The following is a 14,111-nucleotide window of genomic DNA, read 5'->3' as shown; positions in this document are numbered from 1 at the left end:
ATCTCTGAGTTTTTAGAATGCAAATGTGAATACTATTGTGGTCTGATAACACAGAAATCCGAAGTGTTTCTGTACCTACGTTACAATGTGAAGTCCTATTTCTTGACCCGTATAAGGATGCTGTCTTTGTCTGGCAATAGGGCGGTGCTGATTTGGGTCCATGGTAATCGTTCTTTTTCTGTTCTCTCTATCCAAGAGAGCAGTAACTGTCCTGGACCTGACGGCATTTAGTAGAACTTCATATTTTGGCTCATGGTGCTTAGTGTTTGAATATGAGATGAAGCAGTTATCTATGCTCGTAAGTTCATGAAGGGAGGATGCTGCTTTCAGAAGGTTCTGCTTTCTGTGACTTTCCCTGTCCTTCCTATTCTTCCAGAGCTCTTTGTGTGACATGGACCTTGTCTGTCTTACCTGAAACAATGATGAATTTGAGGTTGTAAACACACAGTCTTTGGACATATAAGGGCCTTGCATGAAAAGTAGTTTGTAAACCTTTTTAATCTTCAGAGACAGTGAAATTGCAGTGCTCTGTGTAAATGAGCTGCCGTAGGTATCCGAGGAACAGGCATAGCAAACTGTTCTCAATTCTTGGCTTATAAAAGTTTTAACATTTTCTTTTAACGTCTTTCTAGTAATCATTGTGAAACAGTTAAGTAGAAATGTTCTTTTTTTGTGCCAGTTTCTTTAGATACAAAGTATTGCCACAGTCTTTTCTGCTCAAAGATTTTTTTAATTGCAAAATTTTATAATTACTTCTCTGTTAAATTTATCAGAAAACTTAAATGTCTGTGTGGGTTTTTGTTTTGTTTTCTTTTTTTTTTTTTTTTTTTCATTTGGTGACCTTTAGAAATGTATTCACATTTTCTTTGGAACTGGCATGATTTGTATTTTATTTTTGGTTAAAAAATATGCTGCATTGTGATAAAATGACAACTCAGAGAAATAGCATTCAGTGAATCAAAGGAGAGGGCTTTTGTTTTAAATTGCTAGCTTGCCTTTGAAAGTGTATGTGTCTGCTTGCATGTAGACTGTTTGAAGAAATACGTGAAGCTAGTTAAGGGTAGAGAGCCTTGGTGATTTCAGAGACCAACTTCCCACCCTATCTTGTCCCCTCCTCTTGTCGCCAGGCCCAGCAGTAGCTCAGACCTCTGCCAGGTCTTACACAGGTACCTTCTGCCCCCCCCCAGAGACAGCTGGAGCTGGACCAGCCTTTGCCAGTCCTGGCAATAGTTACTATTCAAATAACTTTTTTTTCCTTTTCCCTTCTGCACAGCTTTTCTCTTGGAGAAGTGGTGTGCTGGAATAGACTGCTCAAGTAATTGCAGGAGGTCGCTTCACTCTAGACTACTACCACAACATTGATTTCAGACTTTCGGAAATCCAGACATACTGCATTTCTGAGTCTGTGCTTGAAAACGAAATGTGAAACGTGTTTCCTATTGTAGTTCTCGGAGATGTACGTGTGCCATTCCGCTTGCTTTGTGTGCATCGAGCGTGCAGCTTCTCTCTGCCTCTCCATCAGCTTCTTTACTATTCTGTTTTATTTGAAGATGCTGTCGGTAATTGGGAAAGATGGGGGAAAGGGCTCACAAAAGACTGGAATCCAAGGGATTCTTTCTACTTCATAGGTTTTCTTAGCTAAATAATGATTTTTAGAAGTTGTAAATAACTTGTATTTATATAAGTCACAGAAAGGAAGCTGAACGATATGGATTTAGCCCTCAAACAAACCTACAGGTTAGGTATTTAGAGGGTAAAGTATGGTCAAAAAAGATAATGTAGTTTTAAGGAACTGCAAATAAGGCCTAATGCAAATAACATTAGGCCATGTTTTGTAAACAAAAGCTTTCAAATTTTTCATTATAGATAGCTTTTCTTTCTTTAGCGTTCTACATGACCAGCAATGCTTATACATCATCAAAGAGGGTACAAACACTCTTTCTGTGTTAATTCTGGCCAGTTTTAATGGTTACATTGGGACTCTATATGGGGCGATCCCAAACAGTAGGATTCTCTATTAAACACTTGAAATCGTTTTATAACCGTGTGTGACTTTTTTCTTTCCTGAGATTCCACTCTTTTACTTTGCAGGACTACCACCCCCAGAATTGGAGATATTCTGCAAAAGTTAGCTCCTTTCCTCAAGATGTATGGAGAGTACGTGAAGAATTTTGATAATGCAATGGAATTGGTGAAAACATGGACTGAACGGTCACCTCAATTCAAATTCATTATTCAAGACATTCAGGTAATGAGAAGAATAATGTAGATCTCCAAGTAATACAAGCATATATTAAAAATATATAGGTTTGTGGGTGCAAGGATTAAAGAGAAAATTAAATCAAAAATCCCTTACAATTTGTCCACTTCACACCACATTCTGTTTCTTCTCGTTCTCCCTGCTCAAATACCCACAAAAACCCAGACTTTCCACTGCAAAATAGAGGACCAAAGTATAAAGATTGAAATGTGAAAAGACTTAAAAAAAAAAAAAAAAAAGCTACAGTTTGTTGTAGATACCAAAAGTAAATATTGTTTTAGGATAAGTGACCTATCAGTGCAACTACCGATCCTTGCACTGAATCCACAAGTATTGTGTTGGTTCACAGCAGTGCTGTTAGGCAGAGCACAGCTCTTCGGAAGTAAGGATGTGATCCTAGATGCTGAGCCGCAAAAGGTAAAGAAAGCTTAACTGTTAAAGTAATGCATCAGCCTTCTCAAAAGTGCTTTTTATACCTTCTAGTGCTCCCTGTAGGTTTCTCTGTGAATTGGCACGTACATGTCTTCCTATTGCAGTCTGAACAGCTAGAAGTAGGATAAGGTATTTCTACTTAAATTTTACTGCTCTATAGAGTCTTGTGATTCTGAGCCAGGGAAGACAACTATGTGTAGTTTAATGTAATCTTTTAATTACATCTAAGATTATGGAAGTGAATATGCATCTTAAAACACTGCTGTGGGGGTTTACATTGTAAATGAAACTCAAGAAAAGCATTCCTTCCTCAGGTAGGTAGCCTATTTAAGGACTTTTTCTAATGCGTGGTCATGAACTGTTCTTATTAATTTAGTAGTAATTCTCTTGTCTGAGCTATTACAAACCTAATTTAAAATACTCTGGAGTTTAGGAGGTTTTTTTGTTAGGACTTTTGTTTATGAATTGGATACCTACTATTGGATACTTAGGAAAATTTTTACAATTTTTTTAGGAAAGAATTTCTAATTATTTGGTTTGGTAAAGTAGTTCTATTTTCTTTCAGAAGGTCTATCATGCATGTTTCAAAATACATTATTTATGTTTCATCAATCATAATTTTTATTTTACTATATCGTAATAACATTTTTGCCTGCTACATTGAAATATGTTTACAATTTTTTAGAAGGAAAAAGTGTGTGGAAATTTGACATTGCAACATCACATGCTAGAACCCGTACAACGCATTCCACGCTACGAGATGCTTCTAAAGGACTACCTAAGGAAATTGCCTCAGGATTCCCTAGACTGGAAAGATGCTGAAAGTAAATATCTTCTAGTCGTTGAAATAGCTGAAATAAGATAGTCGTAAGAGGATACTGTAAATTAAAGATACTTTCAGGAAAAATAAAGTGAAGATGCAAAGTCCTTCTGAAATGAGTGACAGAATTTCTTCAGTGCAGTTGTAGGATTCTTTGAAAAAAAATATCTATTTGAATAGTGGATGAAGTTAATGTAAAAACTGTAAAGCCTTTATTTAGTATTCTCCTCCTGGAGCACATAAGTTTTGCTTTAGTTTTGGGATACTGCACAAGTTTTGATTTATTTGCTTTGCGGATGATCAGGGGTTGTGGTGTTTTTTCTTTTTCTTTTTGTTTTTGCTGGCATTTTGGTTTGCTTTATGCACATTTTGAATATATGTCTCTTATTTGTAAAAAGAGCAGAGTTAGACTCATTGTATTTTTAAGCTTCTATAGGGAAAAAGAACAGCCCATTTTTAAACTTATTCCCTCTGTGTTTACACAAGAACAGTTCAAGATATTTCCACGTATTGTTCAAAATTACTTGCCAGATATTGTTTTGAATTATTTCATTTTTTTTCTATGTAATATATAAGTATGTAAAAATGCAGCTTTTTGGTTTCACTTTTCCTTTTTTCTTCCGTCTAGAATCCCTGGAAATTATATCTACTGCAGCAAGTCACTCTAATAGTGCAATAAGAAAAATGGTAAATGATCCTTGTTTTCCTGACCATTTTTTAATATATTAGAGTATTTGGCAATTCATACTCCTAGCTTCACCAATCTTCCCTAAAATGGCAAAAATGGGTTTCCTGGGTCCAACTGATTGCTCCTACATAATGTATTTACACAGTTCCTGGGAACGATAGACAAAATTTGGCATTGCACCTAGTTCTCTCAAGTGGGAAATGGGACAGATAAGGTTCCTCTCCTGGCTCAAATACCTGATGCTACGCTGGGTTCTTCACCTTGTTTCACCTGTTTCTGTCAGTGGAAGGACATTTGTAAAGAGTAGTTACTGTTTCTCTACCATATTGGGCTGGCATGATAGGTACTTCATTACCTTCATGAGATATTTTGGACAAGAAATAATGCAGGCTGTATGTATAACTGCATTTTAAAAGTTATCATGGAGATAACATTTCTAAAAGTACTTGTTACTTTATGAACTAGGTTAACGAATCTGCATGGCTGACCATATATAGTGGATATACATCTATATATGTTTTTCAAAGCTGACATTCTGCAGACTTACACAAGCTCCCATCATTTCAGTTCAACATGCTTAAAGAGCTGTGCTTTTAATTAATAAGATTTATAACTGTATTTCCACTGTAAAGGAGAATCTAAAGAAATTGTTAGAGATATACGAGATGCTGGGAGAAGAGGAAGACATTGTGAACCCTTCAAATGAACTGATAAAAGAAGGACAGATCCTTAAACTCGCTGCTCGCAATACGTCTGCTCAAGAACGATATCTTTTCCTAGTAAGTATGGTAGTCTCTGTTTGCAGGAGTGGCTGTATACATTTCTAGACCAAAGAGAGAGGGAAATCCTCTTCTAGTTAGGTCAATGCTTTTATACTAGTGACATTAGAGCATAAGAAAACACCATGTAGAACTGAATACATGGTTTTAAATAAATGGAACCAATGTCCAGCAACTCAGTTTTAATTAAGTAGCAGCTGATTATAAATGCAGGTCCTAGAGCATGAGAACTTTGACATTCTCATGAAATGCAAAAGCTTAGGATTTAATCCTGATGGATTGTGTGTCCCAGTAAGTCTCATGGTCCTGTGGGAGCTTGTTATCATGGCAGGTCATCCTCTTGTCATGTGCCTGCGTCCTGTCTTAGAACTAACAAACTACAGCCAAGCTCCCTTCCAACTCCCTTGGAAGAGGTTTGATGTAGTTCATGGCTTCCCATGCAATAAAAATTGCTAATGCGTTTTTGCTTATAGGCCTCTGACATCACATGTCTTCTGGTTAATAAAAACTCGTAACGAGTTGTTGAGGCACAACTCCTGCTTACCTGTGCTTCAAAGAAAAGGAGTGATCATTGAATAGTAAGCCCTCAAATGGAGCCAGGCAGCTGATTAGAATGATGTGCGCTTCACGTGAGAGGCCACAAGTTCGTGTGCTGTGTCTGTGATACAGACTAGACAATAGGCTAGGCAGGATTTCTGTGAAATACGATTTAATTGAAGTGAGTTTCTCTTTTTAATAATTAACTGTGAGAAAATGTGAGGGGAAAAATGTGAGAAAATTAAACACTATAGATCTAATAACTGTGCTTCTAGGCTGGGGCTTTAGACATTTAAACATTATTGAAAGTTCTAATCTTTAATAAAGGAATATATCTTTGTCCTGGTCATGTTTGGTTTTTTTCCCCTGTGATATTGAGAGTTTCAGTGAATAAAACCTGTAAGACAGAAATGTTCTTCTGTCTTGGAGAAAAGACAAATAATGTCCTCAAATAATATTAGTTACAGATTCTACAAAACTGAATGGTTTTGGTACAGGGTAAATATAAATGTATACACTGAAGAAAAGAGTACTTATTCTGCCATTTAGAGTAGTTTTTGCAGAATTGGGGCATAAGAGTGGGGTTTTTCCTAACAGAGGGTTTACAATGTTACAACATATCCAGTCTGAGTATAGTTAGTAATAAATGCTGTTAACACTGCTGCATATACAGAGCAATTATTCTTATATCTGCTGAAGCTGTCCTTTAATCTTATTTCTAAACAAATAAGAAAAAGTAGTTGGCTTGCATGAGAGCTTTGGTCGTCTTGTATATCAACTGAGCCGGAAAGAACCTGCTTTCTCACCAGCTTTGAGTCCAGCTTTCTGGTATTGTCTCAGATCTCTCTATCTGTGGTTTTGTTAATGCAAAGACGAGTGTTTGGTTTTGTTTGTTTGTTTGTTTGTTTTCCCCCCCCCAGTTCAACAATATGTTGCTCTACTGCGTCCCCAAATTCAGCTTGGTAGGATCAAAGTTCTCAGTTCGAACCAGAGTTGGCATAGATGGTATGAAGATTATAGAAACTCATAATGAAGAATATCCACACACTTTTCAAGTGTCTGGAAAAGAGCGAACACTGGAGTTGCAGGCCAGGTAAGGAAAGTCTTTTTATCTAATTTTTGAAGGATTAAATACACACACACGAGTGGACTGATAGATTTGGAGTAAAATGCAATGGGCTTCATCTTAATATAAGTGTCTTGACAATAGCCTAGGCTGCCAAAACCATAAATTGTCAGTCTCAGAATCTCTTGGAATAGAAGATGCATCTACAATACACAGTGCATTGCCTAGCTTTGCAGAAATACCTAAGATAGCTGTGAATAGACTAGCTGGAAAATTGAAAGCAGCATACCTGATGCAAAGGCAACCTGTCTGACCTAAGCGTTTTGGGACACTGAGTGTGTTCATCTCTGGGCAGTGCTGCTGCCTCTGGTACCTGAGCCACCTTTGTGCAAATGGGTCTGTTCACCTCGGGGCATGTCCACCCAGCAAAACTCTCCACCCTGGAGGGGATGTGTCCACAGAACATAGTTTTTCACAGTGGTAGATGGGCACCTGCTTTCCTCCATTCCTCAGGCCTGTGTCCAGTCTACTTGTTTTCCTCTGGTCCCAGGTATCAACCTCACCCTCGAAGGCAAGTTCTCCTTTTAGTTCTTGGGTCCTTTCCTCCAACTGCGCTCTTCTGACTGGCACTTTTCTGCTTTCCTTATTTGTCCTCGTATCCTCCTCTTGCTGGGTTACCTTCCCGTTGCTGCTTTTTCTATTGCCTAGGCTAAACTTCCCTGTCTAGCCTGCCCCACTTCAAATAAAGTAGGGTGCTCCACCTCTCCTTTTGGACCTGCTTAAAGATCCTATTCTTAGCAGTCAGGATTTCATTGCAGAGAGGCAAGGCTTAAATAAGCAGGAGGGTGTCCATGGTGGATACAGTTCTGTGTTGACACCTTGTATTTGGGGACAAACCATAGCTTGCTACCAAACGAGCTTGCAAGTTACTCTCCTTTATGGAAAAAAAACCCTTGTAATATTTAATGAGAGTAACAGCAGTGAATATAGAAATATAACAGCATATAACAATTTACCTACAATATCATTGCACTTGAAATTAAATATATACTGTGAAAAATGACAGGAAAAAGCTTTCCACTAAGCTCTGCAAGACTTTTTGGACATGTTTTTGGCTATCAATCACATCTGCTATAAATTGCTGTATGATGTCTTGCTAAGTATTTGGCAAGTTGTTACACCATACGTCCATTTCAATGGTGAAAGATGGCATCTTACTGTACTATTTATGAAGTACTTTTTAATTGGAAGAAAAATGCTGCAACAAAGTAAGTTTATTTTGTCAAATTTCCCAAATTATCAGTAATTAGAAGTTTATTGCTTTATTTTAAGTGTGAGAAGAGCATGTTTTGTTTTACAAATATTTTTTGAATGCATTAAATCTGTACAAAATGTCCTTGATTCATGAGCTTGTATTAACAGCCTTATAATATTTAGTTTACCCTTGGGGTTTTCTTTACTAGTAGGCTTCTATTTATTTATTTTTCAGAATACTATCTGAGTATACTGTCAATCACTGGTTTTAAACAGCTGGTAGATTATTTCTTTGAGAGGTTGCTGATCTGGTATGACATTTAATAGCTCAGCTTTTGGTTTTTAATGTAAGCAGGTGGGGAGAATTATTTTGGCTGTTTAGACAGGTTTCTTCTGCCTCATGCAGATGGTAGTGGGAAGGGGAAACACTTGTTTAGGATTCTGCTTGCTTAAAAGCTTGTACTAATGCTGTGAAACAATATGTGAGGAGCCGTTTTTATGGAGATGATGTAAAACCTCTCTTTCACATCCTTCATAGCAATCCATAGATAAATAAAATTTTGCATGGCTGATATTGCATGGCTACAGAAGTGGTGGGTTTGGTTTTTTTTTCCACATCCTGATCCAAGGAGAAAGCCACTTTTGAAGAGCCAGATACACTGTGGTGCTAATTCTCATCTTTCTGACGTAAAGTTTGCAGATAAACCGTATTCATTGCCAACACTGGCCAGTAGTATCCAATAGTACTATTATTTGTGATATAAGACATTTTTCCAAAGATTTGAATGTCAAAGTTCTGCTGATACATTCTAAAGACAAAGCTGTCATACCAGATGAGAGTTGAATATGCTTCCTCTCTCATCTCTGTCTTGTCTGTATATCTCACCTGTACTTACTGTCATCTGTATCTGCTCTAATGCATAAAAGGGAAATTTCTGCTGTTTGGTTTGTAATATTAAACCATGTTTTTTTCCTTTTGTTTAATTGGATACTCTTCTTGCCACTGTAGTCAAGTTTAAGCCACAGCAACAAGAAAAAAGCATTAAGGAAATTACTTTGGTTGGGGAGGGAGGAAGATTTGAGAGATATAGAAGAGATGCGTGTTAGTAAGTGAACTTAGTAGCGCATGAAATGAGAGGAGAAAAAAACCACCTACACTTTGCATTGTCCTCTTTTCCTCTCTATCCTATTCTCAAACAATAACAAAAAATAATGTAACAATGCAAATATTATTACTACTTTTAAATGCATTTACATTTATCTTTCATCTTCAATTCACTGCTTATCGGTTGCAAACTTGTGAAGCCTGAAGTCATGCTTTTTTTTTTTCTGTTTTGGTTTGTGGTGGTTTTTTTTTTAAGTTGGACAGTTAACAATTAGTATTGTTTAAATTTAGATTCCTGAGAACTGCTTCAGAAGCTTGGCTTTTGCAAGAAGTTGTTGATAGTGAGATACTGTTTCTTGAACTAGTTTTGGACTAATGTGTCAAATATTTCTTTTAGTTCTGAACAAGATAAGGAAGAATGGATAAAGGTAAATTAATCTACATTCTTTATTTTCTAAACACTTCACTGAAGCAATCAAAAAAGTAGTAGTCATATTTTCTGGCTGTAGCTTCCCTCTGCTAATCAATAACTGATCAGAATGCAGAGAGTCTGTTTTAAATGTAGTATGTTTGAGGAATTTCTCCTTTGCTTCTTTAGGCGCTTCAGAATACTATAGAAGCTTTTCAGCAGAGGAATGAAACTTTCAGAAACGCTATTGCTAAAGAATATGAAGACATGCCTGTTGAGGTTTCTGTAAGTTGCTGTTACTCCTTTGTAACCTCCTTAGTACCCATCTGGTTCTTCAGTAACTGGAAAAAGTCTGGCAGAAACTTTGTTTTCAAGCTCATCACTCTTATAGCAGAGGAATTACAAAGTAGTCATCTTGTTGGTAATTGTTTTTCTTCCTAATGCCAAATCTCATAAACAAGCCTCTTTTTTTCTTGAAACATGTAACAGAGTACCCTTTCAGTACATGATGCATAATAATTTTTGACTGGGTTCTTTGTTATTTGTTGTATAGATTTCAAAATACATCTTGAGCTGTGTTTTGCCATTTCCTTTCCAGAGGAAGAGAATAATTATTTTCTCTATTTAAAATACTGCACAACTTTTTATACTGGCTTTTTGTATTCTCTCATCCTCCCCTTGCCCCCCTTCAGAACGCTGAGCTTGGGAAGAGAGCACCGAGGTGGATACGTGACAATGAAGTAACCATGTGCATGAAATGCAAGGAGCCTTTTAATGCACTGACCAGGAGAAGGCACCACTGCCGAGCCTGTGGACACGTAAGTGCAAAACCCTAGCTGCTGAGGTTGGGGAGCGGAATGGGTCTAACCACCTGCTTGACTTCTGGTGGCTGCTTGTTACGCTGCAGAGTTTTTGTTGCTGCGCTTGTAGCTGAAAGGAGAAGCTATTTATAGCATACTACAAAGGATCCTCAGTCCGCTTTAGCTGGCATAGTAAATTTGGAAGTGATTTGTAGCAGTGGAAGATGCGCATTTGTGTAAAATGTCCCAAGCCCCTGGACATACTATGCTGTTACTTCTGAGTGGCCTCCACTGATCTCAACAGTTTCAAGACCATATTAAATTGGCATAAGCCAGCGTTATCCCTGGCAGCGCCGGCTGCCTCCTCTTCCCATCCTGCTACCTCCTCTCTCCTCTTTGCAAGGAGATCATGAAGCCCTGCGGTTTTTCACTGGGTTAACTCGGAGCTGTTCCCAGCTGGGTTCAGTGAGTAACTGTGTGAGCATGCACATCAGGGAAGGAGAGAAGGTTAGGATGGGGAGATAGTATTACTGCTGCTTTCCACGTGTTGTGCTACGGTAACATAGGCTGCTTTAAAGCAAGCATAAAATAGCGGTATGACTTGGGAATTTTCAGAAGTTAACAAAAGAAGAGCAAACATACTGTGGTTTCTTTTCTTGCCATCCAGCAGCGATGCCTTTCTCCAGCAGATGGTAGTGCAAGCCTAGGTTTAATATTTGTCTTACAGGTTACCTTGTATGGCTTCTTTCTAATGTTTTTACGGGATATGACAGCTTACTGCATTCACAACGCTGCTTTTGTGCTTTGTGGGACACTAGAGACTTTTTCAGAAGCTCTGAATTATTGATTATACAGTTGTCACCTGGGATTTTTTTTCCAGATCATTCTGTCTTAAAACTCCTCCATTAATCTTAAGATCACCCCCTTCCTTTTTTCCCTCCCTTTTGTTCAGACTCCTAACTACTTCCCTCTATTGTAGTTCTATCACATCCCCTTCCACTTCAATTTTAAAATGTTTTTTTCATGGGAATTAATTTGGGTCAGTGATAGTGTTTTTCCAGCAGTGACTAACTGGGAATACTTAACTAGTATTCTCTAGAGATACTAGTTGAAGGTAGTGATCTAGATTAGTACTGCAGAGCCCTGGTCCGCAATAAAATTTTGTTCAGGTGTTTGAGTCCTGCAAGTCCATTTGTCTACCCTTCTTTCTTGAAATAACTGCACTCACACCTTTTATGCAGGGCATCTCTTCCCCTGAAAGATCATTTCTGTGGAAAAAACATTTCTAATGAAAGAACTTCTCTCAGATCTTCTTGCATTTCCGTTTTTTCGATATATTTTTGTGAAAAGACAAAAGACAGTGAGACATTGGCTTATGTATTCTGTGTACTCATGAATAGATTCTGAAACTGTAAATTTAATATTTCTTAGGTTAAAAAAAAATTCTGATTTTTATTAATTTTTTTAATCATTAAGAGGGCATCTCAGTTGTACGTTTCTGAGGTTATGTAGAAAACAAAATGGTAAGTGTATCTTTTCAGGTTGCCATCTGAAGAAACTGGGGGATTTTCTTCCTGCAGCATAGTCTGTGCTATATTCTGATTCTATTCTTAACTTTAACCTACAGATATAATTGAAAGCCTAATGTGATTTTATACAAAGTTACCACCAGGTAAATAGTAAAAAGCACTTCTAGTTAAGAAGCAGTGCAACAAATTTAGAAAAGTCATCATTTTCAATTAAGTTACCGTTGACATAATAGCATAATAAAGCAACTATCTTTCTTGTTCTTTAAACAAAATATTACTGATTAGATATAACAATATTAATTTTAAATTAAATTTTGTTTCCCTAAAGTTTTATAAATACTTAAATTTTATATGTTTGCTTATCTTTTTTGTTTCTAAGGTGGTTTGCTGGAAATGTTCTGATTATAAGGCACATCTCGAATATGATGGTAATAAATTGAACAAAGTCTGTAAGGACTGCTATCATGTTATAACTGGCTGTACAGACAGTGAAGAAAAGAAGAAGAAAGGCATCTTGGAGGTATGTCATTTAAAAATTCTATACGTACATAGTTGCAAACAGTTTTGGCTCATCAGTAGGTGAAAAATGGCAGCCTTCTTGCAAGGTTATTTTCTGCTTGAGAAATAAAAAGTATGTGGGCCAAACTCATCTCACCCAATAGATTTTGGTTTTCACCATTCATCTTTTACAATACTACTTTGTTTCTTACCACTTTTTTTAAAGGGGGAATTATCAACCTTAGCTTGTTTGCTTCTTTCCAGTTACATCAGCTACTGTGATAAAACGTTATCTTTCCTTACAAATCTTCAGTTTTCTTCTGCACTCAAGCTGTCGTAGCAACAAAACCCACTGCTACTACCATGATTCTTGAAAACATGTACCCAAACTGAAAGAACTGGGGATGGAGGGAAGGGGAATGGGGGAGAATTTTGCTATTCAGAGCCTGAGTAGTTAGACACCATTTTGATCAGCGTATACTGCGTACCTTTAAGCCATCAAGTTGGTCTCAGCTTTTGTCATCTAAAAATTCAAGGTCTCAATCAAACAAAAGACTTCTGTTTCTCTTAAGATCGGGGGAGAAATAGGCATCTTACAATTGTAATTAACCTTCACGTTTCTTAAATCCCCCTTTACAGGCCCTTTTAAAATGTTTGACGTACACTGCAGAGATACCATCCTAACTTTGTCAAGGCCTGTATTTGTGTTGGGATGTAGTGGAGAAAGGATTGACCCTTGAGCTAAATACCAACAGAAAAAGAAGGCAAAAATAAGATACAGATTGTAATTCCACATACAGTTTGTAAGCCCTGTTGGCTTGACTACACTTGACTACACTGTCTTAAATGAGAAAGAGTAAGGAGCACAGGACTCCACTAGCTTACCCTATAGTCAAGAGACTGCTGTTTCTTGGCATGATGGCTTTTTTACGGTAGCCGACAGGGCTACAGAGTCTCTTAGAAATGTCCGTCTTCATGCTGGATCTCATGACAACAGAGTTGTTAGTACCATGTTGCAGCATCCAGACAGCATCACTATTGGGGGAGGAGAAAAATGGATGCAAGGAAATATTAACAACCATTTTGTGCTCTTTCTGTTCTTCACAGGATCACTATTTAACCCAAGTAGCATGTCACTCTGTCTTCAGATTTTAAGCAGTTCACCAAATCTTTTCTCTAGGATTAGCACTTGCATTCTTATGTTGTTTCTAGAAAAGTGTTTGTGTCTGATCCTGTCATAATATTTTGACTGCCAAAATAGAGTAGTCATCACATTGGATAGTTAGTAGCACTTGCAGCCTAACATGATGTTATCTTAGAAATAGGACACTGTTGTAGATACTGTGATAGAAAGGCTGGATGTGGTGGCAAAATGAGATTGAGAGTGATCTAGCAGTGTATAATCCAAAATTACTGATGAAAGAAGGAACAGATTACACATGTGATGAAGGAGTACACATGGTGATTCTATGTACGCATCATATAAATATTCTCTGTATATCAGGTCTTTAACTTGGGTATTTGCTCAAGCTGTTTTGCAGATGTTGTCTAACATTTGGGGTGAATGTGATGTATTTCAGCTTTTCTGTTCTGTGTGGTTTTAGTCCTTATTTAAGAGTGATTATTTTCCTTGTTATGCTTTATACTGTCTCCTAGATTGAATCTGCAGAAGTCTCTGGAAATAGTGTCATATGTAGCTTTCTTCAGTACATGGAAAAATCAAAGCCCTGGCAGAAAGCATGGTGTGTTATACCTAAACAGGAAGCTCTTGTGCTGTACATGTATGGTGCTCCGCAGGTATGTACAGAGAAAATGGAAAAGATTTTAGTAATTCTTGTCACTGATGTCTGAGGAAGAGAAGTCAATATACTTGGGAATGGAGGAAAGATCCAAGTGTTTTTACCAACCTGTATAGTAAACGAGAGGTAGTGGGC

General features: G+C 37.4%; 1 protein-coding gene across 4 annotated transcripts in view; it reads left to right on the top strand.

Annotated features, from left to right (window-relative positions):
- The window catches only part of FGD4 (FYVE, RhoGEF and PH domain containing 4), a 114,663-nt gene that overhangs the window by 94,622 nt on the left and 5,930 nt on the right, over nucleotides 1-14,111 (top strand). For all 4 annotated transcript variants that reach the window (XM_075755944.1, XM_075755951.1, XM_075755962.1 and 1 more), the window contains 10 exons: nucleotides 2,092-2,248; nucleotides 3,378-3,516; nucleotides 4,141-4,199; nucleotides 4,833-4,979; nucleotides 6,437-6,609; nucleotides 9,339-9,369; nucleotides 9,540-9,635; nucleotides 10,043-10,168; nucleotides 12,059-12,199; nucleotides 13,834-13,974. In XM_075755944.1, coding sequence (XP_075612059.1) covers nucleotides 2,092-2,248; nucleotides 3,378-3,516; nucleotides 4,141-4,199; nucleotides 4,833-4,979; nucleotides 6,437-6,609; nucleotides 9,339-9,369; nucleotides 9,540-9,635; nucleotides 10,043-10,168; nucleotides 12,059-12,199; nucleotides 13,834-13,974 — 1,210 coding nt within the window. The remainder of the gene's footprint in view (nucleotides 1-2,091; nucleotides 2,249-3,377; nucleotides 3,517-4,140; nucleotides 4,200-4,832; nucleotides 4,980-6,436; nucleotides 6,610-9,338; nucleotides 9,370-9,539; nucleotides 9,636-10,042; nucleotides 10,169-12,058; nucleotides 12,200-13,833; nucleotides 13,975-14,111) is intronic.

Source organism: Balearica regulorum, chromosome 1 (assembly GCF_011004875.1).
Source record: "Balearica regulorum gibbericeps isolate bBalReg1 chromosome 1, bBalReg1.pri, whole genome shotgun sequence".
Taxonomy (NCBI): Eukaryota; Metazoa; Chordata; class Aves; order Gruiformes; family Gruidae; genus Balearica; species Balearica regulorum.
Note: the sequence above shows the minus strand (reverse complement) of the source record. Positions and strands in the feature narration are given on the sequence as shown.